At 49.1% G+C, this 23846-nt stretch overlaps 1 protein-coding gene across 6 annotated transcripts in view; it reads right to left on the minus strand.

Annotated features, from left to right (window-relative positions):
- IGDCC4 (immunoglobulin superfamily DCC subclass member 4) overlaps positions 1 to 6560 on the minus strand; it is a 263733-nt gene extending 257173 nt beyond the window's left edge. For 4 of the 6 annotated variants that reach the window (XR_007890471.1, XR_007890472.1, XM_051628875.1 and 1 more), the window contains exon 1: positions 6289 to 6559. Coding sequence is in view for 4 of the 6 variants with exons in the window: in XM_051628875.1 (XP_051484835.1) it covers positions 6289 to 6394 (106 nt within the window). In the remaining 2 variants the exon portion in view is untranslated. Of the gene's footprint in view, positions 1 to 6288 lie in introns of all 6 variants that reach the window. The other 2 variants (XM_051628876.1, XM_051628874.1) reach the window with 2 other exon arrangements.
- Between the last annotated feature and the right edge of the window lie 17286 nt (positions 6561 to 23846).

Raw genomic sequence — 23846 nt, forward strand, 5'->3', positions numbered from 1 at the left:
GCACATCACTTTAGCACTACCAGGAGCACATGGGAGTTTTTCACTGGATCGTATTAAAAAAAAAACAAACAAAATAAAAAAAAGGGGGGGGAGACAAAGATTTCCAAATGGACACAAAAGCTTTCTCAGTTGCAGTAATTATAAATCACTAAACACTCGACAAGTTTTCTTTTAATATCAGGCACAATTCCACTTTTGTCTGGAAAACACATACACCCATTCTGCAAATTAGATCCAACTAATGAGCAGAGAGGCACAGTCTTGCATCAAGCGCTAAACTTCATGTAATTTTAAAACCTGTAAGCACTGCTGATACTTTTGAAAAAGAAGATTTATGAAAGCCCTGCATACCTAATCAGCCAGGTTTTGCCAAAACCCTTGTATACAACACAGCACGGGAAATCCATCCCATTAAGTAACGACCTTTTTAGTCACACCAATTAACTTGATCATCTATTGACAGTCAATTTAGAAAGGAGCAAGGATGCACATTTCCCAGCACAGACACTGAAAAGATAAACCAGGACCTTATTCCATTCCCCCCAACTAACTGTCAGACTGGCATTGCTTCTGCAGCCCAGGTTCGCTCCACCTCTGGCTCCAAGTTCTGCCACCCTAGCACCTTTCTCTGGAGTTTTAACTGCTTAATTTCCCAAATTCTTACGTTTAACAAGGTGCTACGCCATCCCAACTCCAAAGGAAATGTGGTTCGAAAACCCAAGCAGGAAATGCGGGCAGGGAAGTCAGTCAGAAACAGAAAAGGGCCACAGCAGACTGAGCACAAATGCAGTAGCTTCACATGCTAGATTTTAATTCTTCCACCAATTTGAGCTGAAAGCAACCTCTGGGGATACTCACATTTCATTAAAACACCTTTTATATTAAACGACCTGTCCTCCAGAAATTCACATAAGAGATCTTGAAGAAAAATTAAAACATTAAAAAACAAGAAAGCACAGAATAAACCAGGTTATTCGACAGCTCAGCTGAATTTAATATGGCAGTAACAGGCAATTGCATTTCAAATGCAGACACAGATTTTGAAATCATTTCAGAACATCTGATATGAACGTTTCAGTGGAATACAGTAATTGCTTATCATAATCACCACAGAGTAGGTTTATTACCCATGGAGATAACACACTGCATCTGCTGGACTTCTCAGATAAAGCAGGCCCATATCACAACAGCAGGATCCCATGGATTAAAAGCAGGAGAGGATATGACTCAAACAGAGACACCACATCAGTGACAGGAACAAAAATACGTCTAAAGGAGAAGCCCAAACACACCTACACATGAACAAAGTGTCCTGACACCTGCAAACAGGAAAGCATTAGATGTGCTCAAACAAGGCTGATGACAAGTATTTGGGTTCTCCCAGGGAATTTTTCTTCTCAGCAGCTGCGACTCTAGCAGGTACTTCTTGGAAGAAAACCAGCTCTTGCTCCCCATGAAGGCTCTGTTACTGCCCAGAATCAGGAAAATTCAATGGTGTTTCAAACATGACTTCAACATACCAGTGAAAGTCACACAAACCAAAAGGAGCTCTTTAGTCCCTCCCCCACATCTGGTGTGGGGTTTAGCATCTCTGGAAGGGCTGATGAAAACACAGCTCAACTCTGCTTTATGTGAAGATGGCAGAATCAGTTTTAACAGCTGTGGATCCTCTCGCCAAGAAGCCATTAAGGCAGATAAGCATAAGCAACACCTGGAGGTCACTTACTCATGGGCTTTTCATAAATGCAAAAAGGGCACTTAGAGTGACAGTGATCTTTATATGTTTGCAGTGTGCAACAGCATCTTCTGCCCAGCCAGAACAAAGGGGGAAACTGAGGCAGAGATGGCAAGTGAGCAACATAAAGACAACAGAAAGAGCCAAAGTCACAGCAGATCCAAGTCCTGTGTTTGGAAAATGCTTTCCCAATAAGAAACGAAAGCAAAACAGCTACCAAGCACTGTGACATGAATGCTGGTGTAACCATAAAACAAAAAAATGTTTTAAAGCATAAAAGAATTTAAAAAGAAACATGTAGATACAAGGACTTGAGGTTGTGTTTTCCTGCAGCTTCGTGTCTTGTGGCTGCATTACCCTGTCCTACCTGAACAAGGTGCAAGCCCAGTACAAAGCTCTTCCTGCAGTTGAGACACTTCAGGTTCCCCCCCTTAGGAGGGTTTTCCAGTGCCTTTCCTTCAGTTCACACAGAAACTGCATCTCTCTTCTACTTGATCACTTGTTTTCAAAACCTCTGAATTCTCCATATCCATACTGGTTACAACTGACCAGCAGGTCCATGAATTACCAGAAAAGGAAAGGAAGATGGACAGACAACAAAACAGCATGACTATTTAAGTCTCTTTTCTGTAGAAAACGAGGCTAAAAATACTGGAGACAAGTGGATCCATTGCTTCTCCAAAAAGCCACAAAATTGCACCAGAGTTGATTTTGGCCCAACATGCACTTGGTAAATACTGATAACAAGGATTTACCATACCCCCTCTAGTATTACAGCTGACTATAAAGTAAACATTTGCTTCCTACAGATAACAAAATGACTATGATCGCTCCAGGTTTGTAAAGGCTAGGGTTTTTGCTGTCACATGTCCAAGCAGAAAACCCCCTACATGTAACACTGGCCTCAGTTTTCCCTCAAGTACCCACTCACCTCCTGCAGAAATACAGTTTGGGATGGATTCCAGCAGCAAATTACAATCAGATTAAATATTAATTCCCATCTTAATTATATAACCATGACTAGGCTTAATGGCCAGGCAGCCTTTTAACCAAGAGAGGAGCATGTAAATCATGCTAGTAGCATCTCTTACGCTGCAAATGCCCAAACTGATTCACAAGCACCTGGATTTTTCCCTGGGAAAGCAGCACCAAGAGAGTCAGAGTTCAAATGACCTGGCAAGCAATACGGTATCAAGAGTCACAAATGAATGAGCCGACACGGGACAATGCAGCACCCTGCCCTCAGGATAGGTGTATGCTAGAGTGATGAAGATCATACACGTGCTGAATACTTGTTGACGGATTTTATCCTCTCAACACCTTTGACAGTGAGAAGTATGCAGCATCTCTGGTTTTGTCTCAAGATGGGCCCCAATTACAACAAAACAGATAAAGCAACTGGCCCAGGATCACAGCAGGCACTCAGGTGTGATGTCCCATATGCCACAGCAACACCCAGCCCACCCCAGGAGTCCCCAGACATTGATGCCCCTGATGGACAGAGACCTGTGCTGTACCACAGGAGCTGCCTCCAGCTCCAAATCAGGCTGCGAGCACATACACAGGGAGAATCGTTTCCTTTCCTCTTCAGTGAAGGGCAAATTGCCAAACATTTTCCTTTTAAATTATTACTTGCACCACTCCGAAGCAGCTCATGGACCATCAGCAATACACCCACCCTGCGTGGGGCCCCCTGCAGCACATCAAACTTTCTACAGCTGCCAGGAGAAAGTCTGCTGCAGAACGGGGGGGGGGGGGGGCACATCGGAAAAATCAGTGGGTTCTGCATAACTTTGGACTTTGTGGTAGTAAAAGGAGATGGCACAAAAAAAGAAAAAGAGCAGGAAAAGGTTAGGGAAAACAAAAACAACCAAGCCCGAGTGGTTTCTCCTTCAGCCTCCCGTACCAGCAGAGAAAAGGCAGCAGAAAAATTCCCCACTTTCGAGCAGCCTCTGCCATCAGGGCTTGGAGACTGGCTGTGATGACAGCCACAGCACAAGGGCACCAAGCTTCCACACAGTAAACCTGCCCCTGGAAACTCGACACAGGCTAGACCTGGCTAACGTGGCGTGCACCAGTGCTGGACACTATCAGTGCCCCCAACTTCTTGGGGACTGTAAGAAATGCCCCTTCCCTCCACCGCTCATCCTGGCTCCTTGCAAGCCAGCCCAGAGATGGGTGACACTGAAACACCACAGTCCCCAGGGCAAGCAGATCCACGTGCAGGTGATGGCAGCAGCAGAGATGCAGGAGCCTGAACACTGGCAGCACTGACGTCCCAGGCGCAGGCACCACCTGCGCGCACCAGGCTGCAGCGGGACTGCGCCCAGACCAACGCGACAGGAAAGACAAAACAAATCATAAGTAAAGTCAGGAAAAAGGAAATCTGCTCTGCAGCAAGAAGACTTGACCACAAACCCACACGACATGAACCCAGATGGATTTCAGCTGATGGTTCAGATGCAAAGCTCAGCCCACTTCCCACTGACATGTCCCCTGTAGGGTCCCACTGCCCCAAGGAAAGCAACAAGCACAACCCTCTTGCCAGAGTCAACTGAAGAGAAGTTGGCTGGTTGTTTTTTCTTCTTAAACCCTTTCCTGCTACTGCAGGGAAAACAGTCTTCAAAGTCGGACAGGCAGAAGGCTTTCAAAACACTGGATCACATCCCCAGTTAGTGTAAACTGGCGCAGCTTCCATCAAGTCCACAGAGGGGGGAAGGTTTTCCAGTCTACTTCTCCCCGAAGTATTTCATACTCAGCGAAGCTTGAACTTTGGATCAAAACATATGGGCTTCAGGATCAAACACAGACTTTCCCAAAACCATTTCAACCTTCTGCCAAATTAATTTCAGATTGAAACAAGTCCATGTTTTTCTTTTCAGAATCAAACCCACCTGTTGGAAAGCACATCTGTGTGTACCAAAACAGCACGTCCACAGGCTGCATGGACGCACTCACTACCCCTACAGAATACGTGGCCCATTGTTAGAAAACAAACAAAAGATTTTGACTAGTTGCCTACTTGCTTGCAAAAAAAGCAGAGAAGCCACAACTGCAAATTCCCGCAAAGCATTTGAAGTTTTCTTGTTGAAGCAGGTTAGAACAACAACATCCATGCCACTATCTCCCCTCCCTTATTTTTATTTTTAAATCATTGTGCTCCACGACAAGCCTCGGAATCCACTCAACTGTTTGCTCAAACACGCAGGAAATGCAGCTCCCACCCACCCCAGCTTACAAGTTTGTCTGCTGGTGGGGTCACAGACTGCCATCCATCTAGAAAAACCCACACGCACTGACTACAATGAGCCACTTACACGGACCGTTATCCATTTCTACACACAACCACCGTAACGTCTATCGAATGATAACCCACTCCTTACAGGAGCTCACAATATTCTGAAATAAAAAAGAAAGAAAAGAAACAACCCTGCAGCTGTTCACCACACCGTATTCTCCCCCAAAAGGCTATTTTTGAAGCCATAAAGACTAAACATCCTTTGTGCTGTTATTACGTTCTGCCGAACCTAAATGCATCATAAAATGGAACAAAAAATGTACAGTGACATAGTGATGGCTCCTCCACCACAATCCTCTGTTTAGGAGGCTCTTCTACACAAGAGCAACTCCAGGGCACAGGCACAGCTCGCGTTTTTCACTGCAGCTCTGCCAGCCTACACCTTTCCAACCCCGTACCAGCACTGCAGACAAAAGCTTTTGCGAGTTCTGTGCACGCACAGGGAACGAACCAGGCACCCCCAGGTCCACAGCTCCAATGACCCTCGGTGCAAACTTCGACGGCGAAGACAGACAAGTCAGCCAGCGCCAACACAGGCAACACGTACCCGCTCACGGAGCCGTTTGCGTAACCACTGCAGAACGAGGCGCACGGCTACTCCTGGGTCGCTTCCTTGACCAGCGGGACATCTGCTCACCCAGGCGTCCTGCGGGCAAGGGTCCCCGTCACGGCCCCCATGGCCGCTTCAGGCCAGCCCCACACCGGACAAGCTTCGGCCCCGGGCCGGCCCGGCGTCCCTCCCCAGGAAACTTGCCGCTGGCGAGGCGGAGAGGCCCCGGGGTCAGGGCTGCGGGCCCGCTCCCCCGGCCCGGCCCTCTGAGGGGGACACCCTGTGTCAGCCTCAGAAGGTGACCCCAGAGGAGGCATCGCCCAGATACGGGTTGAGGCCACGAGTGTGACCATCGCCCGACACAGGCGGACGGAAAGCGGCCGGGGGACAGAAAGAGGGAGTGAAGAACGGCCACGGGGCTGGAAGGACGGACGCTGAGGAAGGGGAGAGGGCGACTGAGGGGGGAACGGCCACTAAGGAGAGGAGAGGACTGACACGGAGGGGACAAGAAACGGGGGAGAGGGTCTCGGTGGAGGAGAGTCCTGGACAGGGGGAGGGTCCCCGCGGGAACGCAGCCGCTGTCCAAGGCCGAGCAGGGCGCGCTGTACGGGCAGGTGGGACCACGGCCCCACGCGCGACCGCCCGTGAGCTCCGTCGCACCGACCCCCCTCCACACACACACGCACCCCCTTCCTCCTCACCCACCTTGCACGGCGAGGACGGCGAAGGCGGAGAAGCAGAGACAAAGCAGGTCCTCCAGCGCCATGTAAGCCCCGCCGGGCGCCGGGAGCAGGGGCCGCCGCGGCCGCATCTAAGAGGGGAGCGCGCTCTCCCGCCGCCCCACCGCCATCTTGTGCGAGCGCCCCGGCCCCGCGCTGCCCGCCGGGCCCCGCTGCCGGGGGCGTGGGGCGGGGGCGGCCCTGGCCCTGCCGCTGCTCCGCCTTTGTCAGCGGGTTGTTCGCCGCCGAGCCGAGGGGGGCTGCTCCCGCCCGCCTCGACAGCGGCGGGACCAACAGGTTGCTGCCAGCCCGCGGCGCGGGGAGCAGCCCCGTTTCCTGAGGGAGGGAAGCGGGGCCGGGCAGCCGCGGCAGGTGCGGGGCTCCTCCGCCGCGGCGCCAGCTCCCCGGGCCACCGAACGGGGCTTGATACACGTGCTGTGTGCTTTTTGATTCAGTTTTTCCCCTTCGATGTAGTTGGTTTGGGGTTGTGTTTTTGTTGTTTTGTTGTTTTTTTTTTTTTTCCTTTTTGCCGCAGGTGACCGTGGAGGACACTAGTGCCCTCACGGTTCTCTGGGGAGGGACACGTTCTGACCAGTCCCGTCCCGGCGGGGGAACCTTCCGCCGCGCCCACAGACGGGCAGGCACGAGGTGCCCGGCAGCGCGGGCAGGGCTGCTGGCCACCCAGGGCTGCTGGCCACCCCAGGGCTCAATGGCCACCCGGGGCTGCTGGCCACCCCGGGCTGCTGGCCACCCAGGGCTGCTGGCCACCCCAGGGCTCAATGGCCACTCCGGGCTGCTGGCCACCCCGGGCTGCTGGCCACCCAGGGCTGCTGGCCACCCCAGGGCTCAATGGCCACTCCGGGCTGCTGGCCACCCCAGGGCTGCTGGCCACCCAGGGCTGCTGGCCACCCCAGGGCTGCTGGCCACCCAGGGCTAATGGCCACCCCAGGGCTACTGGCCACCCCAGAGCTGCTGGCCACCCCAGGGCTCAATGGTCACCCCAGGGCTGCTGGCCACCCAGGGCTGCTGGCCACCCCAGGGCTCAATGGCCACCCCAGGGCTGCTGGCCACCCCAGGGCTGCTGGCCACCCCGGGGCTAATGGCCACCCCAGGGCTAATGGCCACCCCAGGGCTGCTGGCCACCCAGGGCTGCTGGCCACCCCAGGGCTGCTGGCCACCCCAGAGCTGCTGGCCACTCCAGGGCTCAATGGTCACCCCAGGGCTGCTGGCCACCCAGGGCTGCTGGCCACCCCAGGGCTCAATGGCCACCCCAGGGCTGCTGGCCACCCCAGGGCTCAATGGCCACCCCAGGGCTGCTGGCCACCCCAGGGCTGCTGGCCACCCCAGGGGCTAATGGCCACCCCAGGGCTCAATGGCCACCCCAGGGCTCAATGGCCACCCCAGGGCTAATGGCCACCCCAGGGCTCAACGGCCACCCCAGGGCTAACGGCCACCCCAGGGCTGCTGGCCACCCTCCCGCGGGCCCGTGTCTGTGGGGAGAAGTGAAGCTGCCGCCCCACAGGGCCTGGCTGGGCTCCCAAGGCAAACGGACACAGGGGACCTTCTCTCCAGGAGCCTGCAGCCCTGCTGGGGCTCGTCTCGAAGCTCCGTCAGGTGTCTTGTCATTCATCGGGCTTTTCAGGCGGCGAAGTCTAAGCCGAGAGTTCTCAGCAGTCTGAAAAGCAAGCAAACAAAACACAGCGCAGCCTGTCCGCGCCCTGTCGCTGCCGGGAGAGGCAGGACCCATCTGCCAGCCGAGCCAAGCGGGAGGAAGCAAAGGCAGGGAGCTGAAACATGGAGACTGAGGCTGCTGCCTCCCTGGCTGGGCTGCGTCCCAGGCACAAAGCCTTGCCCAAAGCTGCAGGTGCGGGTGAAGTCCTAAAGGCAAATCACACCAACACCTTCATTTGGCAGGGGCAGAAGGCAACAGCACCCAGAGAGGATAGGGAAGGGTCTGCTTTGGCCTCCGGAAGGAGAAGAGGCTGCCGGGCCCACTGGGGTGTTTCATGGCAGCAGTGCGGAACGCAGAGAGGGCTCGAGCTATGCAGAACATGGAAAAAGAAACCCTTTAAATCCAGACTCTCCTATTTATTCACTTGTTTAATGAACTATAAAAACTTAAACGAAACCAGAAAGGCTGCACGGTGGGAAGCAGGTTTCCTGTGTGTATGAGTTACGCAAGTAAGTTAATACCATTAGTGCAGATGAGCCCTGCGATCCAGCAGCCTCCTCCCCTGGATGGAGACATGCAAATCCACCAACTCTATTCCTGCACCATACACACACTTACCTCCCTACAGAAAGAAAAGGGGATAGGGAACAGCCACGATCCCTTCTGCGCTATTCTGGCACTAAGCTAAACAATCTTCACAAATCCTACTTTCTCCCTGGGCCTTTCCTTTCTGTGCGAGGTGGTTTTAAAGGTGCTGTCAAATTGCTTTAACGAGGCTGCAGGGGAATGTCTCCTTACTGTACCTGTCAGTGGTTTGCTTTCAGACACACTGTTGCCCTTTTTTCTTCAAATCCTGGGCATTTCTCCCTCCCTTCAAGCAAGGAAACCTTTAGCTGAAAGTCAGGCAAGTCTGGCATAATATAAATAATTAAAACTGATAGTGGTCTGCAAAATACTGCACACTCTGCCTAATGGCACCTGCCTGTGTTAAGGCATTGACTCAGCTCTCTGCCAACGGGCCAGGGTTAGAAGCAGGCACTAGCCTAGAAATCAAAAGACAGGTCTAATTCTTGTCTTTGCTCCCTGCCTGACATAGTTACTTGATTCCTCCTCTCTATCTTCCTGCACGTCAGTAGGAACAGGAATTAAGCCAGCGTTTTGACAAATGCAAGCTTGCAACAGATAATCTCCTTGAATATCTATCCCTAGGGGGAAAAAAAAGAAAATGAAAGACTTTAACGTACAGCCCCTGAACCGTGGAAGCACCAGTAACGTGACCAGAGCACCGGCTCCTTTCACAGCAACATGAAGTCCCCACCATCCACCTCTCTCACCTGCTTCAGCATAGACCAACTGAGTTCACAACCAACATTTCTGCAGGGCAACTCCTTCACGACTCAAGCCAACGCTGGCTGACAGATGGTTTGCAGAGCTGGTGCTGTAGCTGCAGGGTGGTGTTCCTGGTGTCACACCTCCCAGGCAGCATTAGCTGCTTCAGGCAGGGATGCCCTGTGGTGCATGGACTGACTTCTTGCAGTGCTTACAGGGGAGGGAGAGCTTGGAGAAAGAGCCACTTTGTAGATTCCAGAAGGATTGGATGACTGCCTGGCTGTAAGCCCACAAAGTGACAGCAGTCCTGTGGCCACAGAAGGGATATTACTTCCCCAGATAATGGCATTTCTGCCCCAATACTTATGGCAAACAAAAGTCCCCATTTATGTGCTGCAGACTCCCCAGTGTTCCTATCCCTGTCAGTGAGAAGTTTCTTTCTACCTTCCAATACTCAGAGCTGAGAAAGTGTGAGTGGAAAAGAGAAGTAGCTGTGAGTGGCAGCTCTTTGTAGTTTAGCCTTTTGTTCCTCCTTCAGGAGACATTATTTCTGGGCTTCAAAAAAAAAAATCATTGGTGAGTCAGGTATATGGACAGTATAATATACACATCTCTTGGTTTGTATAAGATCCCAGCAAAAAAATTAGGGAAACCCACCAGAAGCTGCTATGAATTTATCTAGCTCAGCAGGAGTTTCCCATGCAGCCAGTCTGTAGCCAAGAGGGATCCATGCTTTTGAAAGGCTGGTGTAGATGCAGAAGGCTCTGAAGCACAGCAGCACGTGTTACAGAGGTATCCAAACCAGAATTTCTCCAGGCTCTGAATCCAAACCCATGCTAAGCATCACAGTGTTATCCCAGTTCTAGATTCAGTCTGAATCCTAGTGCTGAAAATGCTGTCTGGCTTCCTCCTGTGGCTTGGGGTTCAGAGCCTTGAGAAGTTGTGGTCTAGGCTCAAAGTAGTTAAAGCAAATGAAGGATATGGAAGTTAATTCAGACTTAGAGGAGATAGCAATTTAAAGCAGAATAGCTATTTTGAAAATCACTGTGAGGCTGTTCTCACTCCAGCCAAAGGCTGCTTTATATTCTCTGAGTTTAATCCACTTCACACTGAAGAGAACTGTTTAAATTTGGAACAGGCACTTTCTTTGCAGTCTGAGTGTGCTCCCTCCAACCACTGATCAGGAACAGCAGCTCAGACACAAATCCCTCTGCTCTGAAGTCACAGCACGTTGAAGCTTTTGTAGATGCACTTGTTCAAAAGCTCTGTCCTTCTCAGTGGAACCACTCCCCAGGGGCTGGTGCCCTCCTGGTTGGCAGATGCCAAGTGTTGCCCACAAGCCACTTGGCCCCCAGCACACAGGGGTCAGTGCCTGAGGTGTGCCTGGGATCATGCTTAGGTTCTTTCCCAAGCAGAAATAAACCTCCCAGTCTCAAATACAGCCTTGCTCTGGTTTCTCACCATCTCTGACTCCAGACAGGTCCACAACACTGAGGCTGACATTTTGTGATGGATTTAAGCTGTTCTAATTACCAGAAGAGCTGGCTGCTCTTTCCTTTGTGCCAGCATTAGTGCTTGAACGAGCCCAGAGCTGGACAGAGGAAAGGATGGTGCTGAAAACTTAATTGGCAACAACAATAACAACAAAGTCCGTCCCCTGCTCCAGCCCTTGGTGCAATCACCCAAGTGTTAGTGCCAATACTAGGAAAGCAATGGGAACACACAGAGGCACGAGGAGGCTTTCAATGGCAGCACAAAGCTGGATCAGTTCTAACTCATGGCAAAACTGCAACCATGGTCTTCCCAGAAAAGGAGCCTCTCAGGGACCTTTACCACCAGGACTTACTGTGTTGCCAAATTTCTTCTGGTCTGGCAGCAACTTCAGCACTAGAGGGAATGTTGACTTCCAGAGGAGAAAAGTGACGGTAGCCTCCTGTTCTGTATGTGTGAGCAATGCCAAACAGGAGCAGCTGGTTGCACATAATAACACGCATTGTGTAAGTGAGCAACACAATAAGCAATTTGCTCGACAACCCAGGGACATCAGGACAATTCTGTATAAGAGAGAAGAAAGAAAAGAGGGAAAAAACATGTGATGACCAAACCCTAAGGGAGCCTCAGGATACTACACATTCATTTCATTACGCTTGCTCTTATAAATATTTATTACACAGACTATCTCATCATTCTTCCAGGAATGGGTGTTGTGTTATTGTTATACCCAGGGAGGGCTTTCCCTCATCTCCTGGTCCTGCTGCAGGCAGTCAGCAGTTGCTAAAGATAGATAGGGAGCAAGAGTGTGACATTAACTATGGAAAATGCTACTTAAAATGGGGCTCAGGGGCAGATATTGGCAGATGCATTGTTAAGAAAAAATGAATGGAAGAGGAAAAGGCAGCAAGTAATGAGATTCAGAAGCTTGAATTTAAAATATGTTTACGGCAAAAGGGATTTCTGCAAACAAGGGCCCTGGCCCTACAGCCAGAGCCACGAGTGAGAGGAGGCTCTGACACCCTGCAGAAACCTGCACGGATCCAGGATGGGGGACCTGTGCTGTAGATAAGACCCAGGCTATAGATCAGCAGTGGGGAGAAGGTTCTTCTGAGTATTGACATCCTCCATCTGCCTGCACAGGGAGAGTCGCCGTGTTAAAGCAGCATTAAAAAAATTCTACCTGGATGTCCCCTGTGCCCTGTTCCTTGCTCTTACTGGGATGTGCCACCCAGGTGAAGCTTTGCAAAATCAAATGCTTTACAAAGAGATGCTTTGGATGATTCATTAATCAAGACAAGTGGCTTGGGATGGGTTTGTGATTTAGAAAAACATGCCAAAACAATCCAGACTGGGTAGATTTTAGATTAAATTAATCTGTTGCATTTAAGTTAGTCTCCCTTGATGTCATGTGAGCCTTTTTTGCTGTCAGCTATAATCAAATAAAGACCCACTAGAAATATCCTGATATGTTTTAAAGCAGTTGCATGAGAACATCACTATCTTGTAAACATGAACAACTATGAAAAACAGTATTTGCTCATAAGCAACATCTGTGGACTTCTCCCTACAGCAGCTACAAGTACCAATAAAAAAATCTGATCCTTAAATAGCCTAAATTTTATATGCTGCTACATTACCTACTAACTAAGGTTAGTTTTAGGCATGAAGAACACATGTAACATCAAGGAACACTGAACAGACGGGGCTGCCTTCAGAAACACTCATCAGGCTCCTTTGTAGTGGGAAATGTGTTCACGTGCCAAAAAGAAAGATCTGTTCCAAAGTTTTATTAGATCGACAGAGCTGGCTATAAAATGCCACGCTAGAGGGAAAGCAGCCGAAGCTGGGAGGCTGCACATCATCATGCCACCCTCTGGTGGCTGAGCCCAGAAAACAGAGCGGCGAGTGCCCAAGGACGGGGTGTAAATGCCACCAGGTTATTTCTGGAGTGTCTGATCCAAACTGATGAGGACACTGGGTGTGGCATCAGCAGTGACCACCTTTTAGCTTGGTGTCAGTTGAAGCTGGCTCAGGAGTAAAAAGCGAGGTTTGAATAAAACAATTCCTGCACTCAGGAAACTTTGGGATCTGGGGCTGATCTGAAAATGGGACTTCATTCCAGCCCAATACACTGAAGGTCTGCAGATGATCATGGTGGACAGATGTTTAACTTCTATGTCCCTGGCTATTTTCTACTCAGAAACTGGGACCATATACCTGCCTCCTGAGATAGTTTTAGCTATAAAATTCTGTCCTTTGCTAATATTTCACACAGAAACAGAGAACCTGATACTTTCATGCATTTCTGTTCCTGCATCAAGAACCGCTGTTGGCCTTACCTTCCAGAGAGCCCCACAGATGGGCAACACAAAGGTGGCTGGGCAGCTCTCACAGCCCCGATGAAAACAAGAGTTTTAAGGCTGTTACTGTTTAATGGTCAGACTCAATGATCTTTGAGGTCTTTTCCAACCTAAATAATTCTATGATGCTCTGATTATATACTCAGAAATGGTCCGTTTGCTCCCAAAGCAGGTGCAGCTTTCACTGCGTCCCCAGCGCCCTCATTGTACAAGGCAGGCTATTCCCACCCATCAGACAGTTCTGCAAACCTAAATAGATGATGTATTTATTTATGGATTACTGACCACAAGAAAGAGAAGCTTTGCACTATTGTCACCCTTACAGCATTCGGTCTGCTATAAATAATGCATCATTGTTCAGTGTTGGTTTATGGTTTAAGTTCCACTGAGCATCGCGGACCAGCAGACTCAGCAAAGATGAAGGCAGCACTGGGTATTAGTAATAGAAATAGTACCCTCTGATGAAGAGTATTAGAAAAACAAAGCAAAAATGTCATGTTCTCAGAGTTATTTTCTTGTCAACTTCAGCAGCCTAAGACCTGCTTTTACCTCTAATTGAGAATCACACAAATCTATGATTATCCTCTGATTTCCACTCTGCTTTCTCCCAATTGTGAGCTAATTCGATTTCAGATAAACACTAATTAACACAAGAGGTCACTGCCGTGGCCAGCAGGCACTGTTGCAACGTGGCATTCAAACACACCAAGAGATCAAAAGAGCCTCTGCTGCTGCCTTTGAACTACCCAATTAAAATTTTCACAAATAAAGCTATTGTTTTACACCGGCTTCATCCAGGGGGAGAGAGGGCAGGGAGCTAAGAGATCATTGCCTCTAATTGGGCTGTTTTCCATCTCTTCTTGCACGTTTCCTCTGTGTAGGTTTTTATTTTGGACTGGCAGGAGAAAAGGATGCCCAGAGCATTTGTGGCAGCCTGAAAGCAAAGCTGTGGGGAATCTGATTTCCCTCTCATGAGCAAAAAGGGCATCAATGCCTTGCTTGGAAAGTTGGACTGATAGCCTTTGAGAAGGACTCATAAAATGTGCCTCTCTCTGGCTATTTAGGCAGTTCCCTTTTGAAGATTAAGAAGAATATTAGATTAATCCAAGTGCTATAACAACATTATCTCCTGCTTTTAAAGAAAAGATCTTTTGTGGTGTCCATGTCCTAACGGAAACAACCTGTGGCTGCACAAGCCCTGGGCTGGTGCTCGGCTGCTAAACGTGCTGTGGTCTCCTTGGAAAGGGTTTTCATCTGGCTTCCGAGGAACTGGTGTAAATATCAGACTTCTGTCACTACCCCATGTGGACCAGTTGTGGACAACAGAGAAACCAAGGTTGGGGAGGACCATGGGATCTGAGTTCTGCTCTTATCCATAGGGGAGCTCCCTTAATCTTAGGATTAAGGCAAATTAACAGGAATGTAGGGAGAAACTGCACAGCAGCTGCCTGGGCTGTACAGACAGGGAACATGAATCTTGAGAGCTGTCAGCCCAGAGCATTCTGGAAAAAAAAAAGATGGAAACACCAGTTGAATATCTGGTGTTATCCACCTGGCCAAGGTTTAATAACATTCAATGCCAGGAAGCAGGTGGGTGGATCCCTGCGAGATGCATATTCCCCAGGAGGGTGCATTCAGTCCCCTATACAAGCAAGCCCCAGTAAAATCCTCACTGCCATGATCCAGTAGCCAGGAACAACACCAGAGGAGAAATACTTTTGCTGGGAAGGGAACTGTGGAGTATGTTCCAGATGGGGCACATCAACTTACCTCCATGTCAGCCTGCTCTCCTGGTCTGCTCATTACCAGTGCTCTGGAGAACAAGGCAGAAAAAAATCAAGACAGTAACAGCAAAGGACATCAGGCCATGGCTTATGGTCACTAACGGCTTAAACTCACCTTCTGGGGAGTTCATTTAGTAGTGCCAAAGGATGAAAGAAGATAAGGACTCCTCAAAGTTTGTGAAGTTCAACTCCTCACCTGGTGTTGAAGCTGCAGTGAGCTTTGCCTGGCTGCCAGGTCCCAGGGCAGAGCTGAGGGGCAGCTCTACCATCCCTCCCTTTTGCACTGAACCCCAGCAAGCCCTGGTCTTTACGGTATTTGAAAGCCACCTGGGTTTGCATGTCCAGCTTCTCACCTTGCATACTGCACTGGTTTGTGGGTTGCATCTTCTGCAGCTCCATCTTATGCCTCGATTCACCAGCTGACCCTTCCGTGAAGAAGCTGCATTACTTTAAAATAATCCTTTCCCCTGTAATGTACCCCTGGATGCTGCAAACAGTACACTGCTTGTCCCAGGATTTAATCAGATTAATTAAGCTGCACTTGTATTAATTTAAACTACAAGTATCTGAGGGCTCAGCCAAATCAAGTGATTTATGGGCCATATCAATCTAATTAATACCACCAACTCTTAAAATAAAAACCTAATAAATGAGTTTATTATATAGATATAAGATTGACTTATTAGCTTTGGGTCTTCAGTGACATGGCCGATTTGATGGAAATTTTATATCCTTCTTGGGAAAAGGTCTTTTTCTTTTTTTTTTTCTTCCCACTTGCTGTATTTTTTAAAAAGTATTTTCTACAGGGCAGGGGGAGGGAGAAACAACAAAAGCTCAGTTATCAAAACACTACCCAAGCCAAGAGGTCCCCAAAGTCTTGCTCTACACAAATTGTGTGGGTTTTATAACTGCAAGTGCCCACAGGAGAATAGTTTATCTGGCTTCTTGCAGGCAGAACCTGCCCCGGTCTGTGTGCTTACTGTTAAGCAGTCTGCAAAAGCAGTTAGCCAGGGGACGCGAAGGAAAAGGAATAAGAAGAGAATTAAAAGCTTCTCAGAAACAAATCTGCAAAGGAGCTGGGCTAGTTTGGAAAGAGCCTCTGTGCTGCTCAGCAAGGTGACTTTGCCCAGCCGAGCACTGGGTGCCGCCTGCAGCAGCTGGAAAGCCCGAGTGCCCCAAATTGCCGCTTGCACAGGGACAACTTACAGATGCAAAAGCTTCGCATTTTCACCATGGCAGGGGTAGCGTTTTTCTGCAGAGAAGCCGAATGCCACAACGAAGCTAATCAGAGTGCAGGAGACACCTCTAACCTGCAGCCCAGGTGAAACGAAAGGCGGAGCGAGGGGAGGAGGGAGCCCCGCTGTGCCCCGGCCCCGCAGCCCCGCACAGCCCCGCACAGCCCCGCACAGCGCCCGAGGGCTTTTAGGCGAGTCGCTTTTGCTGCCGTCCCAGAGTTCACGCTCAATTTCCTGAGCTGTAAGATTGTTTCCCTTGCTTTGCAAATCCCCCCTCGGAGCAACCAGCGGCGGCAGAGACGAGCACTGGAAAAAGGAGCAGGCTCTGCTGCTTTACCCTCTGCTTACAAAATGAGTTCTTCAAATGCGTTTGTCTTATTGTGCTCAGGGTAACAGCCACCTCCAGCAAAGGGAAGGAACTGGGAGGGCTTTAGGGGGGACAAAATGGGGTAATTTATGGAATAATTACATAAAGACAATACTATCTTGTGTGTCTGTCACCATGATATGTTATAGTTACTCAGAAGATTGGCTGATTGGACCATAAAAGAGGGCTGCAGGCAAACCTCAAGCCCTTTGCTTTCCTGTTCACCTCTCCACACACACAAAAGCCAATGGATTAACTCAGTGACGTTCGTAACACGCCTGGAGAAACGACCCATCTTTGCTACTTGACAGGAGGTGCCAGAGCAAAGGTGCTATAAGGAGCAGTTTAGTGGACATGGCCACATTCACTCTTCCTGCTGCAAAGCTGTGGGCTGGCTGCTCACACGGGAAACCTCTGCAAACCCCACCACTGCCTTTGCTGGTGCACATCAGGGTCTGGGGGCACGTTATTCCATTCCCTTCAGTGTTAAGGGGGATCACTCCAATGGCTTTTTGCAGAAAGCCCTGCCTCCCCTCTGGCTGTTACACTTTCTATATGACCCCACTATTTTACACCCTCTTTTTGTCCACAGCCCCCAATTATCCTTTTGCATTTGTCTACATCCAGCTGCCTTTCCCATTTACCAGCTCGTTCAGCTAAAACATCCTCATCCCTTTTCTGTCAGATCAGGTGACTTCTGCTGCTTTTGACACATCGTTCTCATTTGAGTCATTTGTATTTATCCATAGAAAGAAAAGCATTTAGCAACGGAAGGCACTGTTAGCTGAAGGAGGGGGGACTCTGGTTGGGAGGGAACATGACAGGAGCAAACCTAAACTTCCATCTCCAAGAGGCACAGGATTTGGATTTTATCACTCCAGTCCATGGGCAACCTGTGGTGCCTCTGTTCAAAGGATGGGGCACGGAGAGGCACAATGGTGTGGAAAGCAGGGGGCTACGGTGGACTTGGGAAAGAGAGTTGATACTTAACTGTACTGCAGCCCACCACGGAGCCAGGTGAGTCTGAAGGTCCACGTGTCCTTCAACACAGGCAGCTGATGCACATCCGTTCACAGGGTGAAGTCCCTGGGGTTTGTGTGGGCCGTGTGTCACAGCAATACCTGGAAGAGGCAGGCTAAAACTAAACTGGAAGGCGAAACAGCAACAGCATATGGAAAAAAACAAGCCATGGGATGATTTACAGATGAGCAAACTCCCTGCAAAGCCCAGCAGGGAGGGTCATACCTTACACTTGCCAAAATGTAAACTCCTCTCCAATAATTCCTGCTCACCAGTCGTTCATCTGCTGCTAAACTTCCTGCGAGCAATAGTTGTTGCTTCAAGCTGAGGGTTGAAGATCACTGGCTTCTACTGATCAAAAGAGAAGAAGCAACATTTATTTTAGCTAAAACAGGAGAGCCCATATCTATTCTTCCAGTCAGAGGAAAGTTTCTCGTGGCCACTGTGTGGAGAACAGCAGGCAGACCTCAGCGACCATCATTTGCAACTTTCAGCAGAATCACTTGTTTTATTTAAAAATGGATGAGCTGGAAGAGAAAAGAATCTGATGCACAAATAGATTTTGTTAAAAATAATGACATGCTAGAATAGGGTTTATCACCATGTATGGGCAGGGTCATTACAGCAGGTCTCTTGTAAAGAGCTGTCTGCTGAACATGTGGCCAGTTATGGCCAAGACATTTTTCAAATGAAAGCCCAAGCTAATCCAGGAACAGTTTTTAAAGGTGCAAAATGGTTGTATGACATGGGAACATTTAAATCTGTCCTCTGCTAGATACTAATGGAGAAACTCTGGGTAATACAACAAACCTCCAGCAGAAGAATCAGGTCTGGCCAATAAAAAGATGAGAAATCAAAACTAATTTTGTATAAAGAGAAAAAGTAACTCTCACTTCAGTGCCTCTTCAAGCTGCATTGGAAAGAGTTGGGTTTCCTTCTTGGGACTTATATTTTAAAAAGGCAAATAATTTTTATTTAGTGCAAGTTTGTAGTCTGGCTGCAAAGAAAACTAAACCTCAGTGTAAATACAATGATGAAGCTGGGATTGTTGAAAACAATAATAATGAAAATCACGTCTGAAAGCAAAGACAGTACTGGGGGCCAATGTTCTCACAGTGGCACAGCACAGGTTTGGGGAGCAAATCATCCCCCTGCAATATTTTGCACCCTGGGTTTTAGGGTCTGAAGTGATCTCAGGTGTGTTTGTGCATGCATGTGGGCATGCACCGAATGGATGAGACAACCCGAGATGAAAAGTACACGGCGCTGGGACCCTTCCGGAGCTGGAGACGATGCCCTGCTGGGAGAGAAAGGCTCTGGGAACGAGTTTATAGCCCAGGACCAGCAGTGGGGCCAGTGCTGCCTTTCCCAGTCCTGCCTGATGCAATCCCCAGCCCGGGGACAGCTGCAGCATGGGAGTGGAAATTCCTCCCGACCCCGAGAGCGCACAGCAGGGAAGAGCATAATCTCCGTGATTTACAGGCTGCGGCTCTAGTTTAAAATACATTAGACTCCAACTATTTAATTACTGGGCACTACCAAATCACAGAGACAGAGGAGTCAGTCACGTCTGCTAATGCCAACATTTATCATCCTATTTGTCTACTCCAGCTTCTGAGACCCATATCGAATCACTTTCCTGTATTAGCTAATAACAGATGAGTTTATTCCTTGTACCTCTGGGCGGCCCTCGATGGGTATTACAGCACTGCTGGCAGCACACATCCACCTAGGGACAGATGAACTGGTTTAGAGCATATAAAGAATTGTAATCATCAGCCAAAACTCAAATCCAAATCAAAGCCTTTCCTCTGCTGTCTCCTGTCCCCAGATACTAATTCTCACCGGAGAGTAAATGCAAACAGCGCTCAGGCTCTCTGTCCAGCTGAAAGGCTTTAAACCTCCTGCTATTTCTGAGAAATCATTAAATAGCAACATTTTATGGCTGCAGAACAGCACAGAAAAATTAAGCGACTGTCTGAGAGCTGGGGGAACAGGACAGGGTGCTCCCTGGGCAGCAGTTCCCATCCCTCCAGCAATGTATCCCTGTCCTGCACCTTGCTGGTGCAAACATGGAGACAACACCAGCTCTCACAGGACCACTAGACACCACATTAGCTGCACAAACACAAAAGGAATTTAGTAGGTGAAACAAATTTATCTGTGGAAACATATTGGATGTGGAAGAAATGTCAAGAGGAGAGTGAGAAACTGCTGGGTGAGGGACAAATGTGCCCTCTCTGCTCAGTCTGTTCCCAGTACAGAACCAATAAACCCAGGACAATCTTTCTCTGCCTGCTTTCCCCACTGAAAATTATATGCCTTTTATTTTGCTTGCTTATGCTGCTTTCAATAAGGGAAACAATTCTAATTGCTGTTTGGAAACTTTCAAGCAGTCTCATTTTCAGCAGAAATACTCAGCAGCTTCTCGACTTTGCATGTGTGTCTGTCTTCAAGCTGGGATAAAGAAGGGGAAAAAAAACCCAACAGGCTTTCCCTCCTCCCAGAGAGTCCCAAAAGTGCACAATAAAGCAAATGTCCTTCTGTTCCATTGCAGGTATTTTTTTGCTGGTGCTTTTTACTTCCATCACAATGATGGTTATCTCATTATCACTTATATATTGCAGCCCTCCAAATATATACATATGTATATATGTGTGTGCATATCTAATCCCTATCATGCTCTATCTAATTGTGTTTGCCAAGTAGGTGACTGGCAATGCTTAGAGAACCCAAATACCCTGAGCACTGACCAAGTCGCCATTCCTGAAAAGTCAGCTCCGTAACAACCAGCATTGCAGGGAAATCATCCCCAGATCTTCACAAAGTCCTCTGGAAGAGTTCAGACACGAAGCTGTCTTAATTGATAACGTGGCCACTTAAGGGAGCAGTATCCATAGAAACTCAGGGGCCTTGACAAGATGACAAACAACGCTGTGAGGACCTAATAATAGCAGAAATAATGAGGTGTGGCCAAAAAAAACCAACAACAACAAGCAAGGCATCTGGCAGTATTGAATGGGTGGGCCCAGCCTCATGAAAGCCTGGCAAATAATGGTGACGGCTGCAGGAAGGCAAAGCACAACTGGAGGATGGGAAAAAAAAAAAAGAGCTGCTGAAGCTGGATGGGATTTCTGTCCCAGGGAAAAGCCCTGTGGCAGGCAGTGCTGTTTGGGATGTGGTTATGGGGCTTTGCTCTCTGTATACAGGCATAAACCAGGAGCAACACCACTGGGAGCATCTCGGGGGCGCGGCAACACCACTGCAGGAGACTGATCCTGGTTTGGAAGAGTTGCCCCGTGGCCTTGAGGACAGCACTTCGGCCACTGGGAATATCCAGCCAGACCGAGACCCAGAGGAGCCCTTATGAACCACAGCGGGGGCCCTCAGCCCCTTTTCAGAGCCTTTCCTTGGGCTTTAATCACCTCTTGACCCAAGTGCAGCTTTTCCTGCTGGGGGCGGGCAGGGCGATGCCACTCGTGGCACAACTTTCCCACGCGTGCGGCGGGAGAGCCCGTCACCCACCAACCTGGGGCTTCACCACACGCCGCTCCCCGGGCTCATTGTAGCCCCGTAACTCTTTGTTTGGGGAGACCTTTTTCTTAATTAGCTTAAAACTGCAGAATGAAAAAAAAAAAAGAAAAAAGAAAAAAAGGGGAAAAAAAAAGAAAGAAAGAAAAAACCCTTCGGAAAAGCCAGTCGCAAATCAAAAGAGGCAACAGTGAGAGCAAGTAATGTGTCACCACAAGTGTCTGAGTCAATGGAAACCTTGTTAGGTGGGGAACAAGGGTCTCTGCTAACAAGCTCTTATCTGTGTTTTTGTTTTCTATTGAAGGTGCATGTCATTAGGAGGAGTGTTAACAAGAGCTCTCAATAGCTTCATATGGCCAATGGCCTCTGAATATTCATGAAGGTGTGAACAGAATGTGGGAAAGTGATGGAAGAAAAGGCAAGAAAAGAGGCAAGAGGGCTGATTGTGCCGGGGAGAAAAGGAGCCTGGGCTCTGTGGGAAAAAGGGAGCCTGAATCCTTCAAACAAGAGAGCATTCCCCAGGCAAAACTTGTCCTTCAAGCTGTGGGGATGGTATTGATGGAGCGAAAGATGTGGGATTTTTCTGAGCAGCACTGGCAGGGAACCAGCTTCTGTCGTTTTAGGTGGCAGTGGTCAGGTTTGGGGCCTTTTCTGGGGCCAACAGCTGCTGTGATTTTAGTTTTAAGAAAACCCCAAACCTAGAGACCTGGATGTGAACAATTCAAAACCCAGAGGTATTTGCCAGCCCTACTTCTGTCTGTACAACAATGGAAAGCACCTCTTACCTTCACATCCCACTGGTCCTCCCAGGGATGCTCATCAAAGTCCAGAGACCTCCTGCAAACTCGATCGCTGACGTCGCAACAACCTCCTGGATGTTACACCCTCGAGGTCCAGCGTTATCCTCGGAATTAATGCACCAAGGCTGGCAGGGATGAGCTTCCTGTGGATGCCCATTGCTTCTCACTGGGGATGAGACCAGCACCTAATTTTGAAGATATGCAACCCTCTTTCCAGGCATACAGGATCCCAAGAGGGACCCTGAGGGTAGTTTTTGCTGGATGCCCTATATTGAGGTGGGGATGTGCTCACAGGGGATGGAGTAGATGGGAGATCAAGGAGCATGCCCAGATGCTGTTCCATCACCGCTGTGCTCACCATGTGGAGAGGAACAGCTCAGCCAGAATCCTGCTGCCCAGCTCCAGGCACAATCATGGGGCCAGGGGTTTTGGCTGAGCTGTTTTAATGCTGAGCTCGTGCTCTGCTCATTTTGGAGCAAAATTATACCTCCGAGTTGCCTCTTCTTGAAAGGCTCCAATCTCATGTGTCAGTCCCGGATAAATAGTTTTCATTCAACAGATCAATGAATAGAAACAAAGTATGGCAAAATAATGTCAAGTCATTTCACTGATAACGACAGCTGCTGGGCTGCAGAGGAAAAAAGAAGCAGGAGGGGGATGTGGGGGTATAGATTAAAAAATGTAAAAAGCAGTGAATCACAGCTGGGGGTAAATCATAAAACCGCGAGGCACCGCTTCTCCCACACAGATGCACACAGTGTTTACTCATCTATTTCTAACGAAATTTAAAGTAGAATAGAAAAGGAAGGGGACACACACACAAAACAGTGCTAGCAAATTGTCTAAACCATCCTAGTTAGAAAAGCAAAAGGGCCTTTTTTCCAGCGCAAAGACCCAAGCTGCTGCTCCAGTCCCAGCCCCCCCACCACCCCTTCCTCCTGCACATTCTGAACTTCATGCTTTTGGGTCATCATTTGCTTGCTGCTGGTTTTCCTTATTAGACAAGCTCTGCAGCTCATGGCTTTGTTGAATGGGAAAAGAAGCTGTGAAAAAAAACAACACAGGCAGAAGGGGGTTTGGCTGCCCCGGGGCCAGGAGGGTGGCAGGGACAGAGCAAATGGAGTTTGTGCTGAGCTGCAGACAGGGAGCTGCCAACCACCCACTTCACAACATGCCCACCTGGCTGCACACATGGGCAGAAACTTCCTCTGGAAATCCCCTCACCCCCTGCCATGGGCAACGTGGTGGTGTTCAGGGGGACAGCTCTGACCCCTCACTCAGGTTCACTCACAGCCACTGCTGAACTGCCCCAAAATAACCCGAATTCCCTCCCCACAGGGACATGGGGTGCAAAATTAAGACGATGCCCTGCAAAGTCTGTCTTTTCAATCCCAAACCACAGCTGCTTTGTTTGCTGCATGAAGTCTCCCTCCCAGGCCAGCGCTTTGCATCCTGCCCCAGCTGGGCACCTTCCTTGGCTCTCAGATTTCTGCAAGCTTTTGTTTGGTTTTTAAGCTATGTTTTTCAGCAAAAAGCAGCTTGAAGTTAATAAATGACTCCTTGCAGCTTCTGGAAGGGCTTTTCATGGACACAGCAATAAAACAGCCCTTGATGAAAACACAGACACCGCTGAGCAGAGTGATGAGTGATGAGAACTGAGTCCAACACAAAATACTGGTTCAAGGGGGATTTCTGGCCTCCTTCCCTCCCTGAGGATGTGTCAGGCAGCTCGGAGCCCCCTGCCTCTTACCAGACCTCAAATGTGCAGACCAGCCCCAGCAGCGATCTGAGCCCTGGGTGGAGCTGCATGGAGGCAGCTGGAGGGAGGGCTGGCTGCCCTGCAGCAGAAGACACTAAGTCATGGGAGTTAAACTGTAACTCAGGTCAAATTGTACAACAATGTGTCTATTTAGACAACACTTCACCTGGAAAGCTTCCAGAGGCTCAAACTG

This window comes from Apus apus, chromosome 10, assembly GCF_020740795.1.
Source record: "Apus apus isolate bApuApu2 chromosome 10, bApuApu2.pri.cur, whole genome shotgun sequence".
Classification (NCBI taxonomy): domain Eukaryota; kingdom Metazoa; phylum Chordata; class Aves; order Apodiformes; family Apodidae; genus Apus; species Apus apus.